The sequence below is a fragment of the Panthera uncia genome, assembly GCF_023721935.1.
Source record: "Panthera uncia isolate 11264 chromosome C1 unlocalized genomic scaffold, Puncia_PCG_1.0 HiC_scaffold_4, whole genome shotgun sequence".
In the NCBI taxonomy this organism is placed as follows: domain Eukaryota; kingdom Metazoa; phylum Chordata; class Mammalia; order Carnivora; family Felidae; genus Panthera; species Panthera uncia.
Window position 1 is genome coordinate 104,181,138 of NW_026057585.1, and position 12,763 is coordinate 104,193,900.

At 63.7% G+C, this 12,763-nt stretch overlaps 3 protein-coding genes across 5 annotated transcripts in view; 1 reads left to right on the forward strand and 2 right to left on the reverse strand.

Annotated features, from left to right (window-relative positions):
* DVL1 (dishevelled segment polarity protein 1) overlaps positions 1 to 2,287 on the forward strand; it is an 11,575-nt gene extending 9,288 nt beyond the window's left edge. The window contains 2 exon segments of the mRNA XM_049618304.1: positions 1,197 to 1,459; positions 1,461 to 2,287. Coding sequence (XP_049474261.1) covers positions 1,197 to 1,459; positions 1,461 to 1,586 — 389 coding nt within the window. The 3' untranslated portion in view covers positions 1,587 to 2,287.
* A 344-nt stretch (positions 2,288 to 2,631) lies between these two features.
* TAS1R3 (taste 1 receptor member 3) lies at positions 2,632 to 6,824 on the reverse strand. Its single transcript, XM_049618309.1, has 4 exons — positions 6,444 to 6,824; positions 6,039 to 6,339; positions 4,560 to 5,943; positions 2,632 to 4,413 (listed from the first exon to the last, which is right to left on the reverse strand). Exons 1-4 carry the CDS (start codon positions 6,644 to 6,646, stop codon positions 3,425 to 3,427), a joined length of 2,877 nt encoding a protein of 958 aa, XP_049474266.1. The 5' UTR covers positions 6,647 to 6,824; the 3' UTR covers positions 2,632 to 3,424.
* A 1,725-nt stretch (positions 6,825 to 8,549) lies between these two features.
* Positions 8,550 to 12,744, reverse strand: CPTP (ceramide-1-phosphate transfer protein). Of its 3 annotated transcripts, none has more exons than XM_049618306.1 (4): positions 12,662 to 12,744; positions 10,472 to 10,606; positions 9,686 to 10,218; positions 8,550 to 8,803 (listed from the first exon to the last, which is right to left on the reverse strand). In XM_049618306.1, the coding sequence occupies exons 2-3, from the start codon at positions 10,591 to 10,593 to the stop codon at positions 9,696 to 9,698; spliced, it is 645 nt and encodes a 214-aa protein (XP_049474263.1). In that variant the 5' UTR covers positions 10,594 to 10,606; positions 12,662 to 12,744; the 3' UTR covers positions 8,550 to 8,803; positions 9,686 to 9,695. The 3 variants fall into 3 exon arrangements, with proteins under 3 accessions (XP_049474263.1, XP_049474262.1, XP_049474264.1); XM_049618305.1 differs by having other exon boundaries at positions 10,472 to 10,628; XM_049618307.1 differs by lacking the exon at positions 12,662 to 12,744 and having other exon boundaries at positions 9,681 to 10,218; positions 10,472 to 12,655.
* Between the last annotated feature and the right edge of the window lie 19 nt (positions 12,745 to 12,763).

Sequence of the window (12,763 nt, forward strand, 5' to 3'; positions counted from 1 at the left end):
CCCCCCCCCCCTGCCCCCCCCCCCCCCCCCCCCCCCCCCCCCCCGCCCTGTGTGCTCCTGCCTGCTCTGTGTTGAGGCCCTGGGCGTGCTCCTTCTGGAAGGGGTGAGTGGCTGAGGGGGACGGGGCGAACCCTGCAGACTTCGGTGGTTGTGTGTGTGCGGGAGGGGCTGGTGGTCCAGGTGTGGCAGAAGCAAAAGGCCGGGAGATGACTCGGAAAAGGGCGGTGGAGGGGCCCTGGGACACAGTGGAGGACAGACCTCCCCCACCCTCGCCGCGGCACCTGCAGCCCAGCAGGGAGCCAGAGGGGACACTTTCACAGACAACTGCGCATCCACTCTGGGATGTGTGGAGAGCTGAGGAGGGGCTTGTTGGAGGAGTGGCCTGAGGCTGTCTGTGTCGCTGAGACCAGGAGAGAGAGGTCAGGCAGCCAGCCCAGTAGACCCAGAAAGGGGTGGGAGAGAGAGGAGAGCAAGTCAGAGGGCAGTGGTGCCCAAGGGGAAGCTGTGTTGGGTGCCTGTGGACCCTGGATAGGCCCAGCTGGTGGCGGCATGCCCCTGTGGGCGGGAAGGGTGACCAGGCTGGGCCTGCTGTGTGACTCATGCTATCCCTTGCTTTGTGCTGAGCAAGCCTTAGACTGAAGGACTAGCGGAGTGGACCCTCCGGGCCGGTAAGCCAGGGTCCTGCCCGGCGTCCCTCTCGGCATGTTCCCAGCCAGCTGGCCTTCTCAGGCTCCCCGCTCTTCCTGGGAGCCCAGGACGGGGGCTGAGCTGAGTAGCTGGCCAGGGCCTTGGGGCTGGACGGAAGGCGGGTCTTTGTGTGTGGGGGGGGCCCAGGATGGCCGATGGGAGCACCAGGCACACAGGGCCTCACTGGTGCCTCAGGTCCTCAGCTGCAAGGTCAGGCATTGGGGTGAGAGGAGGCACTGTGCTGGCCCCGGAGTGTCCCTGCCTGCCGCCGCTCGCCCTGCGCCCCCCCCCCCCCCCCCCCCCCCCCCCCCCGCCCCGTGCTGCTGCAGCTGCTCTGGCTTCTCTGAGTGGGGTCGGCCCTGCCCTCCTGTCTGCATGGCTGCCCCCCTCCCACCCACCCTGCTTGAGACCACCAGGCTCTGCCCCTGGTTGCCCTGGCAACGCCCGGTTGTCCTGGGAGTGGCACGGCCTCACGCCATCTCGTTCCTCCCTCCGCTCCTTGACTCCAGGAAGCAAAAGCAGTGGGTCCACCCGGAGCGCCGGCGGCAGCAGCCGGCGGGCACTGGGCCGCGAGAAGGAGCGCCGGGCGGCTGGAGCCGGAGGCAGTGGCAGCGAGTCGGACCATGCAGCACCGAGTGGGGTCGCTGGCAGCGGCTGGAGGGAGCGTCCGGCTAGTCAGCTCAGCCGGGGCAGCAGCCCACACAGTCAGGCCTCGGCTGCCGCCCCGGGGCTCCCCCCACTGTACCCCCTGACAAAGGCATACTCGGCGGTGGGGGGGGCCGCCTGGGGGGCCGCCCGTCCGGGAGCTGGCTGCTGTTCCTCCAGAGCTGACGGGCAGCCGCCAGTCCTTCCAGAAGGCCATGGGAAACCCCTGTGAATTTTTTGTTGACATCATGTGACCGAGGAGAGAGTGCCTTCAGCTGGGCCCCATGGTAGGGGAGCTGGTGGTCCTGGCCGTTCCTGCACGGGCACTGCCCCTGGAGCTTGTGTGGGCTTGCCTTATTGGTGGCTGTCCTGCCTCAAGCCAGCCTGTGCTCTGGGGCACACAAGGGGCCATGTCTTGGGGCCCAGGCCTGGACAGAGAGTGGGAGCAGGCTGGGGGGATGGGCGGAGGGCAGCCCAGACCACCACGATCTGGACTCGGTGGCCTGCACATTGCTGTTCAGAGCGCCTTGTGTCCATGCAGACCCTGGTGAGGGTCCTCCACCTCCCGGTGCCCTTGGAGTGCCTCTGGGACTCCCACTTGCCCACAGAGCCATGCACAGGGCTTCAGACTAAGCTGAGAAGTAGCTGCTGGCCCTGGGCCCCCTGTTTGCCCAGGACACAGGCCCCACCACTCTCTCCTGGGCTGGGTCGGACCCCTCAAAGGTGGAATCAGAGCCCCCAGGCTCTTCTGTGGATGCCCAGGATAGGGATCTAATTTATTTATTTATTGTCTGGCCTGTGTGCCCTGGGGAAGGTGGTGGCCAGGTCAGCTGCCCCCCTGCCCCCGGGACTCAGACTGAATGCAGGGACACAGGTTGTGTCTGAAAGTGGGAGGGTTGGTGAGGGAGAGACAGGAGAGGCATGTGTTTGAGCTAGCAGTGGTGGGGATGTGACCCTGAGGGGCAGAGGGCACAGATGCACGCAGCTGCTGCAGGGGCAGGGTCTGGGGGAGAGGGGGTAGGCAGCCCACCCTTCCTTGCTGTCCTCAGGTGACTGCCCACCCACTCACGCCGCTTCCTTCCTGGCGTTTCTGGCCTGCACACATCTGCGCTGTAGATACTGTATCAAGTCAGAGTGTCCGTCCAGATAGTTAATAGAGCTGCTTCTGTGTAAATGCTATTTTAAAGACTAAAAAGCATTTAATTTTATGGGACTGACGTGTGGACTGTCTCTTCTCTCCTGCCGGGGTACCTTAGAAGACTTGTCCAGCCTCCCCAGGGCCTGGCTAAGAGCTGACCCAGGACTGGCCAGGTGCTGCGCTCTGGGTTCCCGGTCAGCCACAAGGCTCTGTCCCCGGTGCTGGCTGCCAGCAGCGTCCTGGTGGCTGGTGTTCTGTCCGTGGTGCTGCCTCCCGGCTCCAGGGGTCTTCGTCGTGGGTGCTGGCCTTGGTGCTGAGTCCCACCACCACCCTGCCTGGGCTCTGTCCACGGTGCTGGTGGCGGCTGACCCCATTTTACCCGCTTGGGTTGGGCCAGGGAGGGGAAGAGTTTGGGTGTCTCCCTCCCCCACTAAATGGGCTTCTGCCCTGCTCACTATTCCTGCACCACTCTGGGAACCACGGTCTGTCACATGCCTCTGCGGAGGAGTCAGCACAGCTGACCACCACCCACCAACCTCCCACCCCTGTGATGCTTGAGGTGCTGGCTGGGGTCTCCAGGGTGGGCCTGGCCAGGCAAATGATGCCCAGCTTGGCCTTCAGGTGGTCTGGCTAGGGGCCTTCCTGAGCTCTTGGCCTGAGCTAAGGAGCCCCGAGGAAACTTTTGTTGGCTTTATTCTGGAACAGTGGGGCTGGATCACCTGGGTAGGCCCTGGCCAGGGCTTGGCTGGGACAGGGGCAGAGTCTCTCTGGGGCCCCAGGTGGGTGCTGAGGACCTTCCTGAGTGCTGCAGGCCCAAGGATCATTGTGGCATCCAGGTCAGCAGTCCGCCTGCTGTCAAGATCTAGAACTGGGGGTGGTCTCAGCAGTTGAGGTACTGTCTGGGTTGCTTCATAAGAACTCAGTTTGGGGGCATCTCAACTAAGTCTAGTAGGCTCACTGCGGTGAGGTCACTGGATCAGGTGTCACTTGTTTTTGCCCCGATTCTCGCCTCCCCTGCCCCCAACTGCTGCCCTGTGCTCTGGCATTGTCTTCCAGGAAGAACTCAGGGGTGTTGAGCTCCGGCCGCTGCAGCAGCAGGTAGCACTTGGGCAGGTGGAAGGTGGCTAGGATACCCAGGGCACAGAGGAGGATGGCGCCCATCTGCACGGCAGGCTGGTAGGCCACGTGCACATTGGCAAAGAGGGGCACAAAGGAGATCCAGGTGATGAAGTAGGCCAGCATGGCAAAGGTGAGGCCGCGGGCACCATTGTAGCGGCCTGGCCGGCTCTGCACCAGGAAAGTGCCCAGGAAGCAGAGGAAGGCCAGCATGGCGTTAGTGGCATGCACCAGGCCGAAGCTGATCCAGGAGTGCACGTGGCAGTGCACCAGCGCCTCTGTGGGCAGTACCCGCCAGTCCGTCACCACCTCTGGCGGGAAGGCTACCAGGTACCAGGCACACAATGCGGCTTCTGCCAGCATAGCAAGCAGCACCACCAGCCAGGCCCAGGGCCCCCGCAGGTGGCCACGCATCTTCTCAGCCCAGCTTGGTGGCAGCTCCGACCCCACAAATATCTCGGCCGCTTGCAGGAAAAGCGTGCTCAGGCAGCCAGTGAGTGGGAGGTGGAACAGTGGCTGCTGGGCCAGGCAACTGGCAGGGCCTGGCTGGCCAGGGAACAGGAGGACACTGAGGCAGACCAGGCCCAGGCAGGCCAGGCCAAAGCAGGCCCGTGGCCCACCTGAGGCCTGAACCAGCGGGCTGTCCGAGTGCCAGAGGAAGAGCCCCAGGGCCGCCAGCGCCAGGCCCAGCGCCAGCGCCAGCAGCGCGAGCAGTAGCAGCACAGCTGGCTCCCCCCATGCCAGGAACATGGGCTTGCGGGGGAAGCAGCGTGTGCTCCGGTCTGGGGACCACTGGTCCTGGTCACACTGGGTGCAGAGGAGGTCATCTGTGGTGTGAGAGGAGAGAGGGGGCACTGGGGGGACGGGCTCTGCCACCACACTCCCACCTGCCGTGGCCTCAGAGTTGGACTTGGAGCCAGGACGTGAGACCGTGTGGGTCCCCGCCCCTGCTCAGCCTCAGGGAGGTGCTCACCTGGGTTGCGCTGATAACTGCCCGCCTTGCAGTCCACGCAGTCGTAACAGCAAGAGTGGAAGCCCTTCACGCGGCGCACCTGGCCCTCCTTGCACTGCCGGGAGCACTGGGACACGGGCTGCTGGCATAGGGCCTCGGGGCTCGGGCTGTGCTCAGCTTGGTGCACCCCCCGCCCAGGACCCGCGGACGGTCCCCCACTGCGCCCCAGGCAGGGCCAGAGCTCTCTCCCGGCTGAGGGGAAAGCTGCTGTGCAGCTGGGGACCGGCCACCCAGTGCTCACCTGCTTCCCCGGCGTGTGCCAGCACATCTGAGAGCGCCAGAGCTCCAGGCGGCCCTTGAAGGTGCCTACGGTGCGCAGCTTGGGCGTCGGGTCCTGCCACACCCACAGTTTCAGGTCGTAATCCACGTTCACGTTCCCGCTGGCGTCGAACTGCAGTGCCAGGCCGCGAGCACGGAAGCTCACGTTGTACATGTTCTCTAGGAGCTGACGGGTGCGTTGGAGCAGGTGGGTGGGGCCGGGCCCGGCCGGCCGGAGCTGCCGCCAGCCCAGATTCCCCACTGAAATTCCCCCGCTCTCGGGAGGGTGGGGGCTCCTCGGCCTTACCTGCCAGGGCCGCACAGGCTCCCGCCTGGGGCAGCCCGAGGCATTGCAGCGCAGGGTGTTGTGAAGGGCCTGGGCCACGCCATACACAGCCGCGTAGGCAGCGAAGGTCTGGTGGTGCAGCAGCCCCGCAGATAGGTTCTCTAGCGTGACGTGGTCACATTGGGGGCAGCGTGGCCCCACCACGTGCTCCTCCAGGCCTGGCTGTTCAGCGTCCAGCGAGGCGCAGAAGGCAGGGTCAGCGGCCAGGGCCAGGCGGGTCCGCACGTAGGATGGGAACTCCGGCATCGGGGCGCCCTGCTGCAGGAAGCCCAGCACGGTGCCCACCCCAGGCATGCCGGGCAGCGTCATGACCAGGTCTGAGGTCAGCCAGGCCTCACTGGCCACCCACACCTTGGGTGAGAGCTTGCAGCGGATGCTGTAGCTGAAGAGGGTGCGGGCCGCGTGGGCGGAGGAGAACAGCACCACCACCTGCACGCTGCTCTGGTTCACCTGGCGCAGCAGGCCCCGTAGGGCGCCCAGCCGCAGGCTGCCTGGTGGCAGTGGCACCAGGCCCTCATGCGCGATGCAGATGCCCCTGGCGTTGGCCAGGCCGGAGAAGAGGCTCAGGCCCTGCCGGCCATACTCGTCGTCACTACCCACCGCCGCCACCCAGTTCCATCCGAGCTCCTGCAGCAGCTCCACCATGGCCGCCACCTGCACTTGGTCGCTGGGCACCGTGCGGAAGAAGGACGGGAAGATCTCCCGGTTGCTCAGCCGGTCGGTGCTGGCGCCGTAGCTGACCTGCAGCGGCCGGGACGCACCTCCTGATGTGGGGGCCCCGGTGGGCAGGGCCAGTGGGGGTGGGTGGCACCGGGAGAGGTGGGGGGGGTGCGCACCTGAGGCACAAGGAAGAAGCTGAAGAACTTGCCGGTGACGAGGGCGAGCTCGGATGAGTGGGGCCCGATGACGGCCAGCACGCGGGGCTGGTACTGTGTGTAATTGCAGTAGGCGGCAATGTTGCAGCTGCCTGCTTTGGCCATGAACATGAGGCTGGGCTTCATGGCCACCGTGGGCTCTGAACACGTGTCAAAGAGGTCATAGCCCAGGTGCAGCCCGGGCAGCAGGGCAGACCCGTTGTTGATCTCCTCCACCGCCATCTTCACGGCCAGTGCCCAGAGCAGGCCCAGAGACGAGAACCTGGGGCCACACAGGGCTGCGGGTGGCTGACACCTCATCCCCACTCAGGAGCACCCCCAACCCGAGCCACTCCCAGCCTCGCTCCCCACTCCCTGCATTCCTACCTGGTGCACACGGTAGCATTGGGCTGCAGCCTGTCGCCAAGACCTGTACCCTCGGCAGAGCCCAGAGGGAAGAGCCCACCCAGCATATAGTCCCCCTGCATCCTGAGCTGCTGTGACAAGCACAACGTTGCGCCCTCCCCATGGTCCAAGAGAGCCGTGAGGCCCAGGAGAGCCGTGAGGCCCAGGAGAGCGAGGCCGGGCATGGCAGGGATGGCAAATGAGAGAACAGGGTGGGGGCCCCAGATATGATGAAGTGGGGTAGGGTGTGTGCAGGGAATTTGCTTAGCAAAGTCCTCGCCTGTCTGCACCTGATGAGCCCGGGGGGCCCCTGGAGACACCCTTGATTCCCCGCCCAGTAGGTTTGCAACTCTCTGGACTTTTTTTTTTTTTTTTAAATTTTTTTTTTCAACGTTTTTTTATTTATTTTGGGACAGAGAGAGACAGAGCATGAACGGGGGAGGGGCAGAGAGAGAGGGAGACACAGAATCGGAAACAGGCTCCAGGCTCCGAGCCATCAGCCCAGAGCCTGACGCGGGGCTCGAACTCACGGACCGCGAGATCGTGACCTGGCTGAAGTCGGACACTTAACCGACTGCGCCACCCAGGCGCCCCTGGACTCTTTGGTCCTGATGTCACAACCAGGCTCTCTGGCTGAGCAACCACGGACCATGATCTTGTTACCTGCCTGTGCCCAAACCGCTCTGCACCCACCCCATTCCCGGAAGGGAGGGAGAACACTCAGGATGTCTCTGGGAGAGGGTCCTGGGGTCTCCAGCTGGCTGTAGGAGGTGCCAGTGCCCCGAGGAGTAGGTACAGAAACATCTGTCTCCAGCCCTGGAGAGGGCTGTTAGCAGCCAGGGGTGGGGAACTCCATCTACAGCCTCAGGGGACAGACCAGCCCGCCAGCTTGGTCTCCACCCTGTGGCTGGGGTGGGGAGGGCCCCAAGGTGGGAACAGTGCAACTGGAAGGTCTGGGCTGTTGCTCTGCTAAGTGTCTGAGGCCTGGAAACTTTGGGGACCCTGAGCCTGGCTGTGCCCACACCGAGCCTAGGCTCTTGACACAGCAGGTGCCTCCCTCTGGGGACAAAGGTCACAGCTGGGCCTGCAGGACAGTGCATGCAAATGAGGGAGGAAAGGCCATAACCAAATGGGCCTCTGAAGCTGGGTCAGCACCAGGTGTGTGCAGGGGAGCCTCAGTGGATTGCCAGCATTCCTACTTAGCCTCTGGGCGCCTGGGGACCTGACACCAGGCTCAGGGGTGGATGTGCCCATTAGGCACCCAGAAGAACTGGGGGAGGCTGCAGACGTCCCCGGAGTGGAGTGGGAGAGCTGCAGGTGGACCCCACCCTGGCTGGGGCCTGGCAGATGTTTATAGGAGGTGGTCTGGCATCTGGTCTTTGCTGCCTGTGGGGAGGGCCCCCGCTGCATGGTGCTCTCGGGACGTGCACACACGTGCAGAACACACACTTGATGCGCTGTACTTGCACACACCACACACACAAACGCATGACACGTATGCAGTGTGTGGCGCCTGAACATTTGCATGCGCGTGTGTGCACATACGTGCAGCACTGGCTCTCTGGTCCTCGCGGACCCCAGGCCGTCCTCGCAGGCTCTGGCACCACACGGTGCTGCGGTCCCTACTGGGTCTAGGGTAGTGCTGGACAGGGTGAAGCAGCAGACCCGGAGGTGGCGGAGGTGGCACGGGACACCGCTGTTCGGGTCTGATACGTGTTCTCTTTCCGTCCCAACCACCGTGTGGCACAAGGCGGCTCCCCTTCCACGTTCTCCTTACAAGCTGTGTCGTTGGCCTCAGACCTGCCCTTCCAACCCAGGCCCTCGTGCGATTGTTTTCTCAACTACAAAATGGGGATAATGTGGACCTCGGCGGGGGCTCGGGGTGGGGGGCAAGCTAAAGCCTGCACAAGGACAGATGGGCAGCATGTCCCTGCCCCCTGCTGGCCGAGACATGCCACGTGTCCCCTTGGTTGCCACTGCCCTGTGAACCTGGCAGTGGGGCCTAAGCCCCCACGGGGTCACGTCTCCCCTTCAGTAAGCCAGTGCTCGACGCAGCAAACAGCCCCCGTCCCGGAGCGTACCGCCTGCTCTAGAAGGGGAATTTATTGATGTTTGAAAATCCATCACCCGTATCACACTTTCCCAGGGTCTCTGCAAGTTCACACTTACGCACATCTCCGTATGGTGGGTACAGTCCCCTTGGCATTGAGGGCCCTGAGCTCACAGTGAAGAGCCAGTAGGAGACGCTAGGCCCCCAAGTGTCTGGTGACGGCTGGCCTGTCAGCTGGGCAAAAGGGTCCAGGCTCTCTCCGTGTGCCATATCACCCCGGGTCTCCTGAGCTCTGTGGGGACGGGGAGGACGGAATGCAGCATCTTGTTGGATGACGGGGAGGGAGAGGCCAGAACTGGACCAGCAGAGTCATGGGCTCTCTAGAGCTTTGGAGGTGTGCTGTGCAGACTCACAGGCAGCTGCCTGGGGGAGCACCTGGATGACAGGGTGGCTGCAGGGGGCAGCTGCTAAGTGTGCAGAACTAGAGGCAGGGCAGGCCTCCGCTCAGGGCTTTGGCTCCTGCATGCTGCCGCTGAGGACATGTGGGACCCTGGCTAACAAGGAGGTGAGGGACAGGGAGAGGGCCTGTCCACTGCCGCCCAGGGGTGCCATCCCTGTCCTGGGGACAGCCAACCCCGTGTGGAGGGGCCCGGGCGCCTGGACCTAGGCACTGCACCCAGGGCCTGACACCGAGACGGGCCAGGGACAGAGAAGCACCTGCTGGGTGAGTTTGCTGGCAAGCAGGATGAAGTCTCTGCACTGTGGGGACCTGTGACTTCGCCCCATTTCACACACTTGGCTCACAGGCAGGGGGCAGCTTTTCAGGGTTTTGCACGAACACGGATACTGCCCTTACCCTCCCGCCTTCGGCACTTTACCCATGCGGGCAAGGCCTGGTTGCACACGTGTAACCTGGTGGAGGGTGAAGCCAAGGTGCCCTTGGGCAGAGCAAGGCAACAAGGAGGAGCGATGGCCAGGGCTTGCCTTCTCTGTCACGGCCCCCATGCCGCAGCCCAGAAGCTCAGCCCGAGCGGGCTATGCTGGGCCCGTAGCTCAGCTGGCAGGGGAAAGCGTATTTCCCATTCCTGGGGCACCCGCAAATCCCCACGGTGGGCCTGATGGGTCCTGGCTGCCCCAGCCCAGCTCTGGAAAGGAGAAACATGCCCCACCTCACCCGCTGGCCCTCAGGGCAGGTTCAGCAGGGAATGCTCAGTGTAGAGTTTCTGGGAGACATCGTAGACACGCTCAATGAAGGGCAGGGCCTCGCCCAGCATTTCCACAGCCTGCTCTGGGGACCCCACGTTCATGGCCTCCAGGAAGACCTTGCGTGTGGGCAACGTACAGAAGGCCACGGTGACGGCCCGGCGGATGATCCAGGGGTGGTAGGCAGCCAGAGAGGCGTTGTAGGAGTCGGTGCAGAGCACGGCAGTACGCGCGTCCTCGGGGCTGGTGCGCAGACCTTCCAGGAAGAGCTGCAGCCAGCGCAGGGCGCGGTGCAGCCGGAGCACCGTCCGGCAGCCTGAGTCGGGGTGCTGGGAACGACGCTCGAGGTCCACCAGCCGGTTGCCCACCTCGTAGGCCACCATGGACTGCAGGCTGCTGTAGTGCTCCTGCTGTGGGCCGCTGCACAGACGCTCCATGATCTGTAGCTTTGTGGTGACATCCTTAGAGATGAAGGAGAAGATGGCACCCAGGCTGTTCAGGAACCTGCTCGAGGGGAAGCAGGAGCTCAGCCCCGGGTGCAGGGGAGACTTCCCCCCACCTCCTGGGGTACATGTCCACGTGCCAGCAGGCGTGGTAAGGTTCGGCGCTGCCAGCCAGGTGGCGAACGAGAACGGCTGACCAGTTCCGGGCAGGCAGGAGCCTGGTGTGCACAGTGCATAGCATAGCATGCGGGAAGTGTGGCCAGAAAGGCCCCACCTTTGTGTGGGGGCCCACAGGGCAGTGCCCCTGAATGTACCTGACCAGCCCCCTCCAGCCAGCGAGGTAGTGATCCAGCAGCACCTCCTCCTTCTCGTTGAGACACTGCTTGAAACTGACTAAGACAACTTTCAGGTTGAAGTCCGACTCCAGGTCGCCCATTTTCCAACACACGCTGAAACACACAGGGAGCCAGGCTGGCGGGGGGGTTGTGTCCCTGTGAGTCAGCTCGCTCCCTGAGTCATTACTTCAGGGTGGGGGGAGGGGCAGAAAGCAACAGCTGGGATCCCGCTGCCCCCCCACCCCCCCAAGAAAGCCCAGAGTGGGATCCATCCCCCGGCCAGGCCCCTTCTCCCCTGGAGCCTGCTTCACTCTGCTTGGGCCACAAGCTTGAACTCAGTGACCTGAAGCTGCCCTTTGCCCGGAACACGTGCCCACAGATGTCAGCGTGGCCCTGTCGTGTCACTTGGCTTGCACCATCGCTGTGCCGATCTCACCTGCAGCCTGTGTTCCTGCTCATTTCTTGCTTGTCTCTCACCAGAGCACCTGTTTTTGCCAGTTGCAGAAACACCTGCTGAGTCCCTGCCCAGAGCCAATTGCTCTCCCAGGCACTTGGACGCCCCATGAGACAAATAGCCCTGCCTATCAGGGCAACATTCTTGGGGAGGTTGTCAGACAGAAACAAAACCAGAAAATTCCAACACGGTGAGCAAAAAAAAGATGAGTACTATGGAAAAAGAGACAGTAGAGTGAGGAGGAGGGCCATGAAAGGTGGCCAGGTGGGCTGAGTCCTTCCTTGCTCACTGCTGCGTCCTGAAAGCCAGAGCAGAGGCTACAGAGTCAGCACTGCCGGACAGACAGACACCAATCTTTTCCTACTGGAACTGTACAGGTCCCACACGGAAAGGCAGCTGGGTCAAAGGTCCTTCTACACTCTGAAGACAGCCACAGGGAACCTTCCGGAAGTGCCCCAGGCCAGAGTTCTGCCCTAGATTCTGCTCACGTTAATGCAGTCACTCCATAAACATTCAAGTGCCCACATACTGAGTGGGTGCCACTGGACAACCCAGCCTCTGCTGTCCTGGGCACCCAGGGTCAGCACTGCAGTTGGGCTTTGACGGTCCCTGGGGACTCAGCTGCACCTCACCATCCAGGATGAGCCCTCACCCCACTGGGCCTGTGGGTTCCGGGCCCCTAGTGCTGGAAGCCCTGCAGGGCTTCTCCGGGAGGGAGGGAGGGAGGCTGCCCAAGCTGTGGCAAGAACCCTAGCCAGGGCTAGGTGCCCTGGGTGCCCTTGCAGGTTCTGTCTTCACTCTGGGGGCAGGTAACTCAATGTCTTAAGACTTGGTCCTTCATTTCTGGGGAAATGGGCCAGCACGCCCTGCCCCGTCTACCACCCAGGCTGCCAAGAGCATCTGTTGGGGTCTCGTGGCTGCTGAGGCCCTGCAGGCCCCATGGGTTGGGCCACGTGCTTGGCATTGGGCGGAGCCCCCAGAGATGAGCTCACCCTGTCTTCAGGTGTGGGGGACAGCTGTGCCTGGCCTCAGGAAAATGGTGCTCTGGAGACTTCCGGCACGCCCCTCCCCTCTCTCAGGGCCTGTCTTCTGTCCACTGAGCAGATGGTCTCTGAAGCCTTCAGGGCTATGTTCCTGGCCACCAGACATCCTGTGGGCCTGGCCTTCCTCCCCAGAACCTGAGCCAGCAGCCAAGAGGATCTGCTGGGAACCTTTCAGAGCTTGGAAACAGGAAGGACATTGGCTGTGCAGCCGGGGCAGGCAGCCTGCCAGCTCTGAGGAGGTGATGCAGGGCACGGCCAAGGCTTCCCCAGGGTCAGCTCACAGCCCCAAGATCAAGTCTCGGCAGGAGAGCTGCCTGAGCACCCCAGCTCCATGGCTGACAGCAGGCTGAAGGTCCCCACAGGAGAAGGGGGCACTCACCCTGGCACCCCAGGCCCAGCCGGCAGGAGCGAGGCCCTGTTCAGGAAGCTCTCTAAGTCTCGTTCGGGAAGGGAGCTCCAGGTGGCACCGGGCTGGGACCCGGGACTCGGGAGCTCCGGGTGGCGCCGGGCTGGGACCCGGGGCTCGGGCAGAGTGGGACCCCAGTCCTAGGCGGGTCCAGCTCCAGCTGAGGCCCAAGGATTGAGCAAGAGCCCAGGGTCCAGGGAGGCGTGGAAGCCGAGTCCTCGGCCGCCCCCTCCCGCGTCTAGCCCCTTGGCGATGCCCAGGCCCACCTGTCCAGTTCGGTTGGTATCTGCTCCCCTGCCTCAGGCCCGAGCCCGCCGCCCTCCGCACACCTGCGCCGCCGTCGTTCACCTGCGCCCGCCGCCGCCGCC